Below are 16,968 nucleotides of genomic sequence, written 5' to 3'. Positions count from 1 at the left end.
ATGCTTTCCAGTTTTTACGGTAAAGGTCTTGGATATCTTTAGATTCATTTGTTTATGTTTCTGGAAACCAATATAAATGGAAGGGATTCATTCACTCAACCTTCCAATTGTTTGCTGCTAATATATATTAATAAATGGCTTTTTATATATTACTATTGTCTCCTGCAACCTTGATAATTTTATTAGTTCTAGTAATAGTTGCTTAATTCCTCTAGGATTTTCTTAAAAAAATTTTGTCAGATACAGAGTTTTACTTCTTTTCTTATCTTTATGCCTTTTGATTTCCTTTGGTTTATTGGAATGGCTACAACATTCAGGATGATATACAACAGGTGGTGAAAGCCCACATTCTGGGCTTTTTTCTGATTTTAGTTGAAAACAATTCAGTGTGATATTAAGTATGATGTTTGATTTACTACATATGTCCTTTACAGTTTTGAAAAATTCTTTAATATTCTTTAATATTCTTTAATATTAAATTCTTATTTAATATTCTCAATTTGCTGAGAGTTTTAATCATAAATGGTTGGTTAAATTTTGTCAAATGTTTTACCTGCTTCTAACATAAATTATCATATGATTTTTCTCAACTGTTACTGATATGGTGAATTATACCAAATGATTTTTGAATATTAAAGCATCCTACTTTGTCATAACGTATTAACTTTTTTTATATACTGCTACAACGATTTGCTAATATTTGTTTAAGAATTTTACATCTATTTTCATGAGGGATTTCTAATCCCTTCTTTTTCAGGATTTGATAACAGAATTATGCCGGCTTTGGGGTGCCTGAATGGTTCAGTTGGTTGAGCGTCTGACTCTTGACTGCAGCTCAGGTCATGATTTCATGGTTCATGGGATTGAGCCCCAAATTGTGTTCTGAGCTGACAGTATGGAGCCTGCTTGGAAGTCTCTTTCTCTCTCTCTGCCCCACCCTCCCCTGCTTGTGCTTTCTCTCTCTCTCAAAATAAATAAATAAACATTAAAATAAAATGTATAAAAAATATACACTGGCTTCATAAAACAAGTTGAGAAGGAATCCTCCGTCTCTATCCCTGAAAAAAGATTTATAAAACTTTTCTATTTTTTCCCTTGACTATTTGACAGAATTCACCCATTGGGGCCTGAAACGGTCTTTATAAACTTGTTCTGATATCACAATTTCTATTAGAGATATATAAGGATATTCAGATTTTCTATTTCTTCTTGTATTATTTTTTGATCAGTTATTTTTTAGTCAAAATTTCTATTTCACCTATATTGTTACACTTGCTGGCATAAAGTTGTCCATATTCTATTATGCTTTTAAAGTCTGTAGGATCTGTGTGATAAACCTCCTCCTTCATTCCCAATATTGGTAATTTGTAGTTTATCTTTCTTATATTGTAACAGTCGTCTCTGCTCTTATCTTTATTATTTTCTTCCTTTCACTTATTTGGGTTTATCTTATTCTTTTCTTAGCTTTCTGAAGTGGAACCGTAAGTGAATGACTTAGGGTCTTTATTTCTAATGTTAATATTTAAAATTATGTTTTCCCTTGAAGAGTACTTTACTATATCCACCTTTTTTATTGTCACTCAACCAAAATATGTTATTTCCAAGTGATTTTTGTCTTTGATTCACAGATTATTTAGAAGCATGTTTATTGTACAGTTTTCTAGATATATTACTGATTTCTAATATATTTTGACTGTGATAATATACAGTACTTTACTTTGATCTCTTAAACAAAATGAGAGAATGTCACCTGAAAAAAAATGTTCATTCCATGGTTGTTCAATATGGTGTTCTATAAATGTCAATTAGATAAGGCAAGTTGGTAGGGTATTTCATACTTTACCTCCAATTATTTTTTTATTTTTATCTGTTTGTTTTATCAATCACTGAGAAAGATGTTATAAAACTTTCCTACTATGTCTGTGGTCAATTTTTTTCATCTTCTATGTCTCCATATTATTATTTTTCATCTAGTTGTTTTATAATTGCTGAGGGAGGTGGCAAAAAAGTTCCTACTACAGAGTACTGAATAGAATCATCCATTTTTTCCCTTTAATTCTGTCCATTTTAGTTTCATATCCTTATTTATCTCTGGTAATACCCTTTTTTGTTATGTTTATTTGATATTAAAATAAGCAAATCCAGCCGTCCTCTGCTGTTTGTATGGTATATTTTTCCTATGCATTTATTTATTTTGTATCCATTTTTTTTATATTTCAAGTGCTTTGGTTTTAAGCAATATATAATGGAATCTTGCTGTTTTCCCCACTCTGTCAATCTTTGCCTTTTAATAGGAGTAAACATTAAAGGGACAGTAAACATTTTTTTGTTAAAGGAGCAGATAGTAAATATTCTAGGCTTTGTGAGCCATGCTGTTTTCTGGTGCTCCTACTTACTTCTGCAGAACAGCAACCTCAGACAAAATGTAAAAAATGGGTTTTTGGCCTGCAGGCTTTAGTTTGCTAACTCATGGTCTAAATACTCCTAGTTAACATCATTAACATTTAATATAATCATTGGTAAGAATATCTTAGCCCTACCATTTTACTGTTTTCTGTTTCTACCCTCTGTTTTTAAACTCATGTTACCACTTCTTGACTTGTTTAGATTTGAATTTTTTTTTTTTTTTTGGTATTTCGTTTTAATATGTCTATTGGCTTTGGGGGCTGTCTCTTGGTAGTTTTGCATTTTATTTTTAGTACTTATTTTAGGAGATTATAATATATGTTGAAAAACTTTCACAGTCTAGTCAGAATTTACATTGTGCCACTTCACATGATATTTAGAAATCTGGCAACCATTAGGTCCCTTAATTCATCTTCCACTAACCATGCAGGGAGAAGAGGAGAAGGAAGGAGGATGGTATCAGTAAGGAGGCTCTATAAAATATGAAATAATATTTGGACCCGCTCTAAAAAACACACTCTAAAATTGGCTTAATTAGTGGTTTGTAATCACTAATGCTGAGAGAAACTTAGATCAACATTGACCTGTCAGAATCAACACCTATCTAAAAAGAGTTATTTCAAAATATAATTTCAAATAGTATTCAACACTGACTATCTATGTAGAAAGTATATCACAGTCTGCTTGAGGTGAAAGAAACAGATTATCTGTATGCAATTAGTAATTTGTAGACATCGGGGGTTGGAATTCACATGAAATTGTAACACGACAGATTTCAGTATGTTTGGCCTACAGCAACTAAAATGTTACAGGATTAGCAAAATATATTTCTTAAGTACTAAACAATGCTTTTAAAAAAATATTACATGTTGAGCAAAAGAAGTCCTGGGTGAGAATCTGGCTGAAAATTATATTTGATCACTTTAACAGTCTCTTCCAGTCTGATAATAAAGTAGTTCTTCAGCTTTAAACACTTCACATCTGCAACTGATTTCATTCTTTCAGCCAAAAGATGCATTTATGCTGCCACCATTACATTTTCAGAAGAGTTTAAATTACAAAACTTGAGAGAGCTTCAAAGCAATACTTAATCTAACCATTCTGATCTTGATGACTCTGTTAAAAATAACTTAGGACACGAAACAGAAGAGAAATCCTTCTCAAAATTGATAACAATTGTTCTTAAATCACATTATTTTAAATTTCCTTTCATAAATCAAATATACTAACCTGAGGATTTGAGCATTTTATCTGAAGTGACTCTAGGTCAACATGGAGACAGACAACAAATGAATGCCTTGTATCAGGTCCTGTAGGAAGTAGTTTTTGAGATGTAACAGCTAGAGTAGAGGTACAACCCATAGGTTCCACTAGGCAAAGTGTCACTTGTTTTCCAAAAAGGGTATACATGCTGAAATGATGCAAGCTGATAGTCCAAGGAAAAGCATTACCTGATAATAAGAACAAAAGGCAGTAGAGAAGCACACATATAAAATACAGTTGCTGCTTGATAGTAAAGGGTCTATTGTCTATTTTTGAAATGTGAAACATTTACTATAGCATCAAAAAAGCAAATATACTATCCCAGAGACAAATGTGGTAAATAATTTAACTGCTATTTAAAAGTAACCTTTGATAAATGTTAACATTTGCATTTATTATAACACTACTGTAACAATAATTATATACATTATACAACATGCAGAAATAGCAACACACTACTATATCAGTAATTATATATATTATAAAACACGTAGAAATAGAACTTAAGGAAATGAGATACAGATATAAATAGAAGTCTGACTTCCTCTTCTTTCATCCTAGTGGATTGCATCGTGCAATTGCTGGGGATGTATTCATTTTACCTTGGAGACCACAGAAAATGTGTTCTATCGGGAAAAGACAATGATTTTTGCATGGAGTGAAGGTGACCACAGATCTAGCTGAGGAATAAGAGAGGAAAAGAATAATCTATTATGGTCTCTTGGACTACCTGTACCAGAATCAGGTGCGTCCTTATATAAGCCACAGATTCCTGATTTTTAATTTGGACTTACTTAATCAGAATATCTGGGGGTAAGACCCAGGATGCATTTGGTATCTTCATTATTATGTATAATATGTTATTTTTAAGTAAAATATACTTGAGAAAAAATAAGTACTCATAAATTTCAGGAGTAAAAGCAAAATTCCTTTTCTTCTTTTACATTTTTTATTAATGTAGCAGAGATTGATATAAATTATGAGATAAAGCCATTTTTTAATGCAGCTATAAAGTACTTTGTGAAATGACTTTTAACCGTATACTTAGTATTGGAATATTTATTAACACTTATTCTTTAGATGTCAACTGATGCAAATTAGATTACTATGACATAGTGTTGACTTTGCAGTTCTACTAGCACTTGTATGTGTAGATATTGTAGACATCTTTTTAAGTAGCCAAATTATTTTTAATAAATTGAAAATACTTAATTTCTAATCAGAGAGTTACTAGTACCCCACTGAAGATAAATTAGGAAATAGAATAAAGAAGAAAAATCAAAATCAGTCATAAACTAGAAAATATAAAGAAGGAAAGTTAAAACCAGTCAAAATGAAACATACTAATGCCTCAATAAATTAGAAAATAAATAAAAAATAAAAATTGAAACTAGTCAAAACCCTGCTGCTCCAAATAACTATTAACATAGTTTTATTTCCTTCTTGTTTTTTCTCCGTTGTACTGGATATGCCCACACAGAGCCAGGGTCACACTATATTTTTAGATTCAGGTTATTTTCCAATGCTTAATTATTAACTGAATCATTTATATTTAAATTCCATATATATGGGATATTTATTTATATGTAATATAAATAAGCATTTAAACTATAAATGGTGATCTTAAGTATATTCAGATTCTTACAAGTTTGAACACTCAAAATACCTTGACCAAATATAGCTCATAAGATTAAAACTAGAATCTTTGAAATTGAGCCTTGGATAATAGAATAAATCTAGCTACACAGGAGACCACAATAACTTGACTGGAAACAATGAAAACTGCATAATAATGTGTGGTCAGCACTGTGGTACTGTGCCTGTCTTAAGACTTAAAATATTTGCCCCCAAGAAAGAATGACAAACTTTAAATCATCTGTAACTAATTCTAAAATTATTTTAAAACCTACACAAAGTGCTATGCTATTTACAAAATAAATACTTTGCCAAATTTGTCTTAAAATATTCTGGAATGATTTCAGGTCACATATTTTAAAACTGGTAGTGAGCTATATATAGTTTCTCAAATTTTATGATACCCAAGAAATGTTAAATGGTAGTTATGTTGGATGAAGAGCACCACATTTAAATGTTAAATTAAGAATGAAAATCCCAAATGACATTAGTACTATCTCATATGTGTCTCTGCTTCTTCTTTGGAATGAGACCAATAATTGAAATTTGGTATATCATATTCTAAGTCTTAAACAGAACCTTTAAAACAATAGTTTATGCCCATTTATTTAGTATGCAGATTGTCTTTTTAAAAAGTACACTCTACCTAGAAGATGAGATCTTAACATGTACGGACAAAAATTCCTACAATTAATCATTCTGAAAAAATTATCAAAACAACAAATCGTTAGCTGCAAAAATATTCCTTTTACATGCACATGCACACAAAATAAAAACACCTTATCATTTATAACACTGGGAATATAATGTTCTAGGGTATCCCTAAAATATGCTCAGACATCCACAAATGACATTCCAGAATCATTCATTATTCTGAGACCTTCGAGACTAGTATTTTACTTGAACTGTAAAGTTCTAATGCTGTAACATGTTTTATTTTAGATAAACTATTGATGGAAGAATTCACAAGTTTTCAAAGTATCTAAAAATAGCAAGAAAACTAAAAACAAAAAAATTGGTAATGCCATTTTGTGTGAATTTGTAAAAACACTGTTTTTGACAGAGAAAAAGATATCAATAAAATAATTTTCAAGAAAATGACAAATATACAATGATGTGACTCATATTAAATAATCTGAAAGAGCATAATATAACTGGGCTATGGGGAAAAGTAAATACATAAAGAAAATTCGGTAAGACTGTGTGCTACATGTGTCAACAATGGGGAAGGGGCACTGGACTTCATTAGACAATATTAAGTTACAACTGAGAGAAATTTTAAAAATTATCAGTGTGGATTTCCTTACATTGTATTGCATGATGATTTCACACATATTAGAAACAGAAGATAAAAAACAGGTTTAGGTAACATGGAAAATTACATATATATTACACACACACACTCAAAAATTCCTATTATCAATGTTGGGGTCAGTAAACAGTGACTATCAGACCCTCATCACGTGAATTATAAATTTACTTTCTGATCTTGAATCTTGGTGGGTAATGATCAATAATCTGAAAGGTCTTTCCCTTTCTAAAGATGCTCTACTAGACTACAGGAACTTAGTCTTAGACTACTGTACATACTTAGTTAGGATCAAGGTGAATCACTTTACTAACATTAATATGGCACATAAAAGTAGGTCAATACTGGAGATACTCTCATTTTTCTTTTTTTAATCTTAGTCACTAAATGTCTTTATAAGCAAACAACAAAAACGTCTTCTAATTTGTTTCCGTTATGTCCCACAATTCAGCATGACTCAAGCAGGTTTTTATTTCAAATATGAATTGATAATAACAGAAATATTTTATTATCTAATGTGAGGTTAATGCTTTGGAGGAAGATACACTTTATTCTACATACATAAATGAGCCAAATCTGCTGCCATTGTTTTCCCAAACCACTTAGCACTTGACTGATTTAAGACAGTTAATATAAAGGGTTCTTTAATTCTAAGTGATGTTAATTTAAATAATGAATATAACAAATTTTCCTGGCAGAGAGCAGCCAAAATGTCTATGAAACAGGTAAAATGAAAAAGAGTAACCTATAGATTTATTTGCTCTGCAGCCAAGAATTCTACATTTGGAACTTATATAACTCAACACAAAAAAACCAAATAATTGACAATTAAAAAATGGGCAGAGGACCTGAACAGATATTATTCTAAAAGACATACAAATGATCATACGTATGTGAAAAAATACTCAATATCACTAATTACAGGAAAATGCAAATCAGAACCACAAAGAGATACCATCTCACACCAGTAAGAATGGCTAATATCCAAACAGCAGGAAATAACAAGTACTGGTGAAGATGTGGAGAAAAGGTAACACTTGTGCGCCCTTGTTGGGAATGCAAACTGGTGTAGCCACTATAAAGAACAGTATGGAAATTCCTCAAAAAATTAAAATGAGTTAACATATGATCCAGGAATTCCACTGTTGGTTATTTACCCAAAGAAACAAAAGCGCTAATTTGAAAAGATATATGAATACCTATGCTTATTTCAGCACTATTTAAAACAGATAAGATATTCAAACACATTCTGAAAGAAAAACAAACACACGTTCTCTTTTTACTCCCTTCTCCACATTTATATATATGTTGTAATATTTACACCTTTTTATTCATAATGTTCTCTAATTATGGCCATTACTTTTCCAGTTAAAGAAGTCCATTTAAAGTTTCTTGTAAGGCTGGTTTCGTGGTGATAAACTCCTGTATCTTTTGTTTGTCTTGGAAACTCTCTCCTTCAAATATGAATGATAATCTTGACATAATTTTCTATGTTTGAACTTAAATGACAATCATATTAACATAGACGATTTACTTAGGATGTTATATAAGAACCTCATGGTAACAAGAAACCCAAAACCTATGATACACAAAGAAAATAAAGAGACAGAAAGACAAACATAACACAACAGATATGCATCATTCACAAAGGAGAGGAAGAAGAAAGGAACAAAGAACTACAAAAACCACCAGAAAACAAAATTTTTAAATGCCAGTAAGTAAGTTCATACCTATCAATAATTACTTTAAATGTAAATAGTCTAAATGCTCCAAGCAAAAGACATACTGCAACGGAATGAATAAAAATCAATACTCATCTACATGCTGCCAACAAAAGATTCACCTCGGACCTAAGACACATATAGAATGAAAGTGAAGGGATGGAAAAACATCCACTATGTAAATGGAAGAAAAAAAGTCAAGGTAGCAATACTTGTGTCAAACAAAACAGACTTTAAAACAAAGACTGTAACAAGACAATAAGGGCATTGCATAATGACAAAGATATCAATCCAAAAAAAAAAAAAAACCATATAACAATTGTAGGTACTCAAGCAACAATGGGGCACCTAAATATATTAAGCAAATATTAACAGACATAAAGAGAGAAATTTATGGTAATAATAGTAGAGGACACTCCACTTATACTAATGTATAGATAACCCAGATAGAAAATCACTAAGGAAACAATGGCTTTGAATGACACAATGGACCAGATGGATATAACAGAAATATACAGAACGCCCCATCCAAAACCAACAGAATATTGCATTCTTTGCAACTGAACATGAAACACTCTCCAAAAAAATCACATTATAGGCCATAAAACAAGCATCAATAAATTTAAGAAGAATGAAATGAGAATGGGAAGCAGGAGACAGATGCACAGCTTTCAGTAACTGAAAACAGCCACCTCCTCAGAGAGAGGAAGGCATTCATGCAAAGCGCAAGTGTAGGTAGGTATTGTCCCTAACCGTATCCTTACGAAAAAGGAGATGCACATTTCTTTTTTTTTTTTTTTTCAACGTTTTTTATTTATTTTTGGGACAGAGAGACAGAGCATGAATGGGGGAGGGGCAGAGAGAGAGAGGGAGACACAGAATTGGAAACAGGCTCCAGGCTCCGAGCCATCAGCCCAGAGCCTGACGCGGGGCTCGAACTCACGGACCGCGAGATCGTGACCTGGCTGAAGTCGGACGCTTAACCGACTGCGCCACCCAGGCGCCCCAGGAGATGCACATTTCTAAATGCATTTCATGAAAGCCTTTTGTATATATAGCTTGTGTTTTGCTACTACATGTAAACACCATGATTAGCAAATAAAAATACTTTTATAAATGCTTTCAAAACAAAAGACTGAAATTATACCATGTATCTTTTCTGATAACTATATGAAACAAAAAATAAATCACATGAAAAAAGTGTAAAAAACACAAACAAATGGAGATGAAACAACATGATACTAAACAACCAATTGGTCAACAAAGCAATCAAATAAGAAATAAAAAAATACACGGAGATAAATGAAAATGAAAACACAAAGGTCCCAAATCTTTGGTATACAGTGAAAGCAATTCTAAGAGGTAATAATACAACAACACAAGCATTCCTCAAGAACCAAGAAAAAGCTTAAATAAACAATCTAACCTTACACCTAAAGGAACTAGAAAAAGAAGAAAAAACACAACCCAAAGGGACTAGAAGTAAGGAAGTAATTAAGATCCAAGCAGAAACAAATGACAAAGAGACCCCCTCCAAAAAAAAAAAAAAAAAAAAAAAAAAAAATCAATGAAACCTAGGGCTAGTTATTGAAAAGATAAACAAAACTGACAAACCCTTAGCCAGACTCATCAAGAAAAAGAGAAAGGACTCAAATAAATAAAATCAGAAATGAGAGAAGTAACAATTGACACAAAAGAAAGACAAAAGATTGTATCAAACTACATGGCATGTAATATTAAAAGTTACATGCCAAAAAACTGGACAACCTAAGAGATATGGATATGGATAAATTGCTAGAAACATAACAGTCTTCCAAAACTGAACCATGAAGAAATAGAAAATCCTAACAGACCATTTACAAGTAACAAAAGTGCACTGCCAATCAAAAAACTACCAAAAACCATAAGTCTAGGATGAAACGGCCTCACAGGTGAATTCCACCAGACACTTAAAGAAAAGTTAATACCTATTCTCCACAAACCATTCCAAAGAATACAAGACAAATGAAAGATTCTAAATACATTCTATGAGGCCAATATTATGCTGATAGCAAAACCAGACACCAAAAAAAAAAAAAAAAAAAAGAAAAAAGAAAAGAAAAAAAAGGAAAAGAAAAAGAAAAGAAAGAAAAAAGAAAAAGAAAAAATAAAGAAGGAAAGCAAGCAAGCTACAGGCCAGTATCCCTGAAAAACATAGATGCAAAAATCTTCAACAAATAATAGCAAACTGCATACAACAATATATTAAAAACATAATCCACTAAGATTAGGTGTGACTTATTCCAGGATGAAAAGATGGATCAATATTTGCAAATCAACCATCACCATGTATCACATCAGCAAAAAAAAAGGATAGAAACCCTATGTTCATTTCAATAGATGTAGAAAAAGCATGTGACAAGATTCAATATCCATTCATGATACAACACCTAACAAATTGGGGTTAGAGGGCATACTTCAACATTATAAAGGTCATATGAAAACCCCCCAGCTATCACAGTCAATGGCAAAAAATTGAGAGCTTCCTCTAGAAGATTAGGAACAAAATAAGGATGCCCATTCTCACCACTTTTACTCAACATAGTACTGGAAATCTGAGCTAGAACAATCAGATAAGAAAAAGAAATAACAGGCAACTGTAGCAGAAAAGAATTTAAACTGTCACTGTATTCAGATGAAATGATACTATACACAGAAAATCCTGAAGACTCCACCAAAAAACTACTACAAGGAATAAACAGATTCAGTAAAGTGGCACAATACAAAAGTAATGCCTAGAAATGGGTAGCATTTCTATACACTAAGGACAAAGAAAGAGATACTTTAAAAAAAACCATCCATTTATAAAACTGTACCAAAACGAATAAAATATCTAGGAAAAAACAACCAAAGAGGTACAAAACCTGTACTCTGAAAACTATAAAACACTGATGAAAAAACTGAAGACAAAGCAAACACAGAAAAAGATACTGGATGGATTGGAAAAATACTGTTAAAATGTCCATGGCACCCAAAGCCATCTACAGATTCAATGCGATACCTATCAAAATACAAATGGCATTTTTCACAAAACTAGAATGAAGAATGATTAACATTCGCATACAATTACAGAAAACTCCAAATAGCCAAAACCATCCTGAGAAAGAACAAAGTTGCAGGTATCACAATACCAGATTTCAAGATATGCTACAAAGCTATATATCAAAACAAAATGGTACTGGCACAAAAAAAATCTACATAGATAAATGGAACAGAATAGATAGCCAAGAAATAAACACATGGTCAATCAATCAATTCAAAGGAGGCAAAAATATATAATGGGGAAAAGACAGAATTTTTAAAATATGGTGCTGGGAAAACTGTACAGCAACATGTAAAAGAATGTAACTGGACTACATTCTTTTTTTTTAATGTTTATTTTGAGAGGGGGAGAGAGGGGGAGAGAGGGAGAGAGAGGGAGAGAGAGGGAGGGAGAGGGAGGGAGAGGGAGGGAGAGGGAGGGAGAGGGAGGGAGAGGGAGGGAGAGGGAGGGAGAGGGAGGGAGAGAGAGGGAGAGAGAGGGAGAGAGAGGGAGAGAGAGGGAGAGAGAGCGAGAGAGAGCGAGAGCGCGCGCGCGCACAAGCAGGGGAAGGGCAGAGAGAGATGGAGAAAGAGAATCCCAAGCAGAATCCATGCTCTCCACACCGAGCCAGGTGCAGGACTCAATTACACAAACCATGTGATCATGGCCTGAGCCAATATCACAAGTCAGAGGCTTAATCGACTGAGCCCCTCAGGTACCCTTAAAGTGGACTACGTTCCAAAATCAAACACAAAATAACCTCAAAATGGATTAAAGACCTAAATGTAAAACCCGAAACCATAAAAATCCTAGAAGAGAGCACATGCAGTAATTTCTCTAACACTGGCGGTAGGAACTTTTTCAAGATACATTTCCTGAGACAAGAGAAATAAAAACAAAAATAAACTACTGAGACTACATCAAAATAAAAAGCTTAATTTTTTTGAAATTAAAAAAGTGTAAAAATAAAAACCTGCACAGCAAAGGGAATAATCAACAAAACTAAAAGGCAACCTATGAAAAGGAAGAAGATATTTGCAAATGCTGTATCTAATAAAAGGTTACCATCCAAAATAAATAAGAAATTCTACAACACTCACACACAAAATCAATAATCCAATTAAAAACGGGCAAAAGACATGAACAGACATTTCTCCAAAGACATACAGATGACCAACAGACACATGAAAAGATGCTCAACATCACTCATCATAAGGGAACTGAAAATCAAAACCACAATGTAGGAAAACAAGAACCCTTATGCACTGTTTGTGGGAATGCAAATTGGTGCAGCCACTGTGGAAAAGACTATGAAGGCTACTCAAAAAATTAAAAATTGAAATACCATATGATACAATAAATTCACTCCTGGGTATTTACCCAGAAAAAATGAAAATACTAACTCAAAAACAACTATGCAAGCTTATATTTATTGCAGCATTACTTAGAACAGTCAAGACATAGAAGCAACTTGAGTGTCCATCAACAGACAAATGGATAAGGAAAATGTTCTGTGTGTGAGTATACATACACAATGGAATATTACACAGCCATAAAAAGAGATCATGCATTTGAGACAAGATGGGTGGACCTAGAGGATATAATGATAAGTGAAATAAGTCACACAGAGTAGGCAAAGTGTCACATGATTTCACTTTTATTTAAGAAATAAAATGAAGAAACAAAGATAAAGGGAGACATACACAAAAACACACTCTTAAATACAGAGAACAAAGTCATTGCCAGAAAGAGGGTGAGGGAGGTGAAATAAACGGGATTATCACAGACTTATCCTGAGGAGCACTGAGTAATGTATAGAATTGTTGACTCTTTATATTGCACAACTCAAACTAGTAAAATGTCGTTAATTATGCTTTAATTAAAAAGGGAAGAGAAAGGGGATGCGTGGGGGGTTCAGTCAGTTAAGCATCTGACATTAGCTCAGGTCATAACCTTGTGGTTTGTGAGTTTCATCTCAGCACTGAGCCCTAAAGAGCTCAGAGCCTGGAGCCTGCTTTGGATTCTGTTTCTCCCTCTCTCTCTCTCTGCCCCTCCCCAGCCCCCCCTGAAAAATAAACATTAAAAGAAAAGGAAAGAAATGAAAAATGTAGGCCACAACAGTAGATCCACGGTGGTCTAAGGAAAAAATAAAATGAGCCTATCAACAGAAATTAGCCAACCTGAAAAAAAAAGAAAAAATATTGAAAAATTAACAGAGCCACAGAGATCTAAAGAACAACATCAAGCATACTAATATAAAAGTGACATAAGACCCAGAAGGCAAGAAAAAGAATAGAAAAATATTTGAGGAAACAATGCCTGGAAAATCCTCAAATTGATAAACAGCATTAATACATATATCCAACCAATTCAAGTCCAAAGACGATAAATACTAACACACTAACACCTAGATTTATTATAAGCAAATTGGTGAAAATTAAAAAACAAGAGAAATTCTTGAAATCAGGGGAAAAAAAAACCTAATTTGCATATAGTGGAAACTCAATACGTTTAAAAGTTGATTTTTATGTAAAATAATGAGAGTTCAGAAGGCAGTATGATCAATAACAGCGAAATCATGAAAACAGCAAAAATGTCCATCAATAGATGAATGGATAAAAAGAAAGTTGTATGTATGTATGTATGTGAGTGTGTCTCTTTCTCTATATATAGACACACACACATATAATTATGTATATTGTAGTAATATTCCAGTGTGTATGTGTGTGTATATACACACACACATATCCATATATACACAAGTACACATATACATACATACATACACACAATGGAATATTAGTCATAAAATGAATAAACTCTCACCCTTTAAAATGACATGGATGGAGGTAGAGAATATTATGCTATGTGAAATAAGTAAGAGAAAGACAAATACCATATGATTTAACTAATATGTGGAATTAAAGAAACAAAACAAATTATTACAGGGAAAAAAAGAGAAAGAGGAAAACTAAGAAAATAACTCTTAACTATAGCAAACAAATGGATGGTTACCAGAGGGGAGATGGGATGGGGGGATGGGGGATGGATGAAATAGTTGATGGGATTTAACGAGTACACTTATAATGATCACCAGGTGTTTGTATAGAAGGGCTGACTTACTAAATTCTACATATGAAACTAACTGAAATTAAAAAAAAAAAAAACTAAGAAAAAAGAAGGGAGTGAAAAATCACATTCCAATATAGGAAAGAAAATACACTGTAAAGCAAGAACTCTATAGTCAGAAAAAATTATGTTCCAAATATTAAGATGAAAAAAAAATAATCCCAGATGAACAAAGAGCTGAGAGAACTCATTGCTAGCAAAGTGCCTTATAAGAAACACTAAAGTAAGTCCATCAGGTGTTAATTCAAACCCACAGGAAAAAATGAAGAGAAATGGATATGATCAACATGGTTTAATATGAAAGAGTACAAATGTATTATTTCCCATTTCTCTTATGTTCTTTAAAAGGCAATTAATTATATAAAGCAATAAATATAATACTGTATTGTTATGATTCATAGAGATATAATCTGTGTGAACAGAATGGGGTAGAGAACTATCTTAGAACAAACTTTCATAATTTACAAGAAATGAACTAAAAGGGGAGTTAAAATAGTGGAGTTGGAGGAGGATCTTATGTTTGCCTCATCCCTCAAACACAGCAAGATAATTATCAAGTCATTCTGAAAACGGAGGAAAACGATATGAGAATAGAATCAACAACACAATTAGAAGGAGAAAAGAGGCCATATCATGGAATGCAGGAAGTGAGGAGATGTGATTTGGGGGAGAAAAGAATCATGGGTGCTACAGAGGGGAGAGAGCTCTGATCATGGAGAGAGGGAGGGAGGGAGAGAAGCATGCAGATGATTCCCCAAGGAAAACACTTTCCCAAAACCACTGACTGGGGAAATGAGAGGGGCTGATTATTTTAAGCTTTTACAAGCAATGGAACTGAAAGTCTAAAGTTTTAGAAGTTCACACCATCACTCCAGTCAAGCCTGGTGAGTGTAGTGGTGCTCCTATGGAGAAGGAGGGCAGAAGTCTAAGGGTGAGCAGTGTGTTCTGAGACTCCCCTGGGTCATGCTGGTAAAGACAGTTCCCCTTCTTGGAGTGCATTTGATGGTACTGTCTCTCAGGGGACAAAAGAGTTGGTGGGCACCATTGTGTGGCTGCATTCATTAGCAAATGAGCTGAGACACCGACTGAGGGCAGCTAACCTGGAATCCAGCTTTTTGCTGCGCCTCAGCAGACTCCCAAGCCCCTGCACGTTGGTGCAACTGCCCTTGTAGAACAAAATAGCACCAGCTACAGCATGGTGAAACCCTCCCACAGAGGATAAGCATGGGTCCAAGCCATGCCACATTCCTAAAATTTGGAGTTTTGAAACCCACACATGTGCCTGAGGTAAAACACAGTAGCTCTGCACTACCAGGGAGTCAAATGACTCAGAGAGAGACACATTGAAGGCAAGCATCTGACAAAAGCCTGGGATGCAAGAGAGGAGATTGCTCTTCTCTGAGGGCTTCCTGAACAGTGGAAGGTACAACCTCCCCCTCCAGAGAAGAGAGCAGGCTGATGTTGTTTTTATCTCAGGTATCATCATAGCCAGATTTCAGTAAGTGGAGGTTTTAGATGATGACACTAAGCCCCACCCCCCCACCCCCCCACCCCTTGTGTACTGCAGGTGTCTTTTTTACTAGGGCAAGTGTGATTGAGAGCCAGAACAACAGTGGACCTCTCCCCCAGAAGACCAGCACAAACACCCCGCATGTTCCAGGTCTACTGACCAAAGTGCTGCAGAGCTTCAGCTCTAGTGGAAATAAGACAAGGCACATGCTTTCCTAACACACAAAAGACAAAGTCATAGACAAAATGCAAAGACAGAAGAATTCATCCCAAAATAAATAACAAGAAGAGGTCACAGCCAGGAAGCTGATCAAAACAGATATAAGTAATATGTTTGAACCAGAATTTAAAACAATAATTATAAGGATACTAGCTGAGCTTGAGAAAAACAAAGAAAGAACCAGAGAGACCCTTACTACAGAGATAAAAGACCTAGTCAGGCTGAAATAAAAATGCTATAAATGAGATGTAAAACAGAAAGCATGTAATAAGCACAAGGATAGAAGAATCAAAGGAAGGAATAAGTGATATAGAAGATAAAATTATGCAAAATAAGGATGCTGAAAAGAAGGAAAGAAAAATGTTAAATCACAAATGTAGACTGAGGGAACTCAGCAACTCCATAAAGTATAATAACATTTGTATCATAGGAGTCCCAGAAGAAGAAGAGAGGGAAAGGGAGCAGAAGGTTCATTTTAGCAAATTATAGCTGAAAATGTATCTAATCTGGGTAAAAAAACAGACATCCAAATCCAGAAAGCACAGAGAACTTCCATCAAAATCAAGAAGAGCCTGCCAACACTAAGAAACATCATAGTAAAATTTGCAAAATACAAACATAAGGAAAGACTCCTGAAAGCACCAAGAGAAATCACTAACCTACAAGGGAAGACAAAACAGATTAGCAACAGATCTATCCACAGAAACCTGGCAGG

General features: G+C 33.7%; 1 protein-coding gene across 9 annotated transcripts in view; it reads right to left on the bottom strand.

Moving 5' to 3' along the window:
- Positions 1-16,968, bottom strand: part of VPS13B (vacuolar protein sorting 13 homolog B) — an 801,572-nt gene that overhangs the window by 375,987 nt on the left and 408,617 nt on the right. For all 9 annotated transcript variants that reach the window (XR_002085466.2, XM_019468015.2, XM_019468016.2 and 6 more), the window contains one exon: positions 3,637-3,857. Coding sequence is in view for 8 of the 9 variants with exons in the window: in XM_019468015.2 (XP_019323560.2) it covers positions 3,637-3,857 (221 nt within the window). In the remaining variant the exon portion in view is untranslated. The remainder of the gene's footprint in view (positions 1-3,636; positions 3,858-16,968) is intronic.

Source organism: Panthera pardus, unplaced genomic scaffold (genome assembly GCF_024362965.1).
Source record: "Panthera pardus isolate Hobbes unplaced genomic scaffold, ASM2436296v1 HiC_scaffold_7, whole genome shotgun sequence".
Taxonomy (NCBI): domain Eukaryota; kingdom Metazoa; phylum Chordata; class Mammalia; order Carnivora; family Felidae; genus Panthera; species Panthera pardus.
Note: the sequence above shows the minus strand (reverse complement) of the source record. Positions and strands in the feature narration are given on the sequence as shown.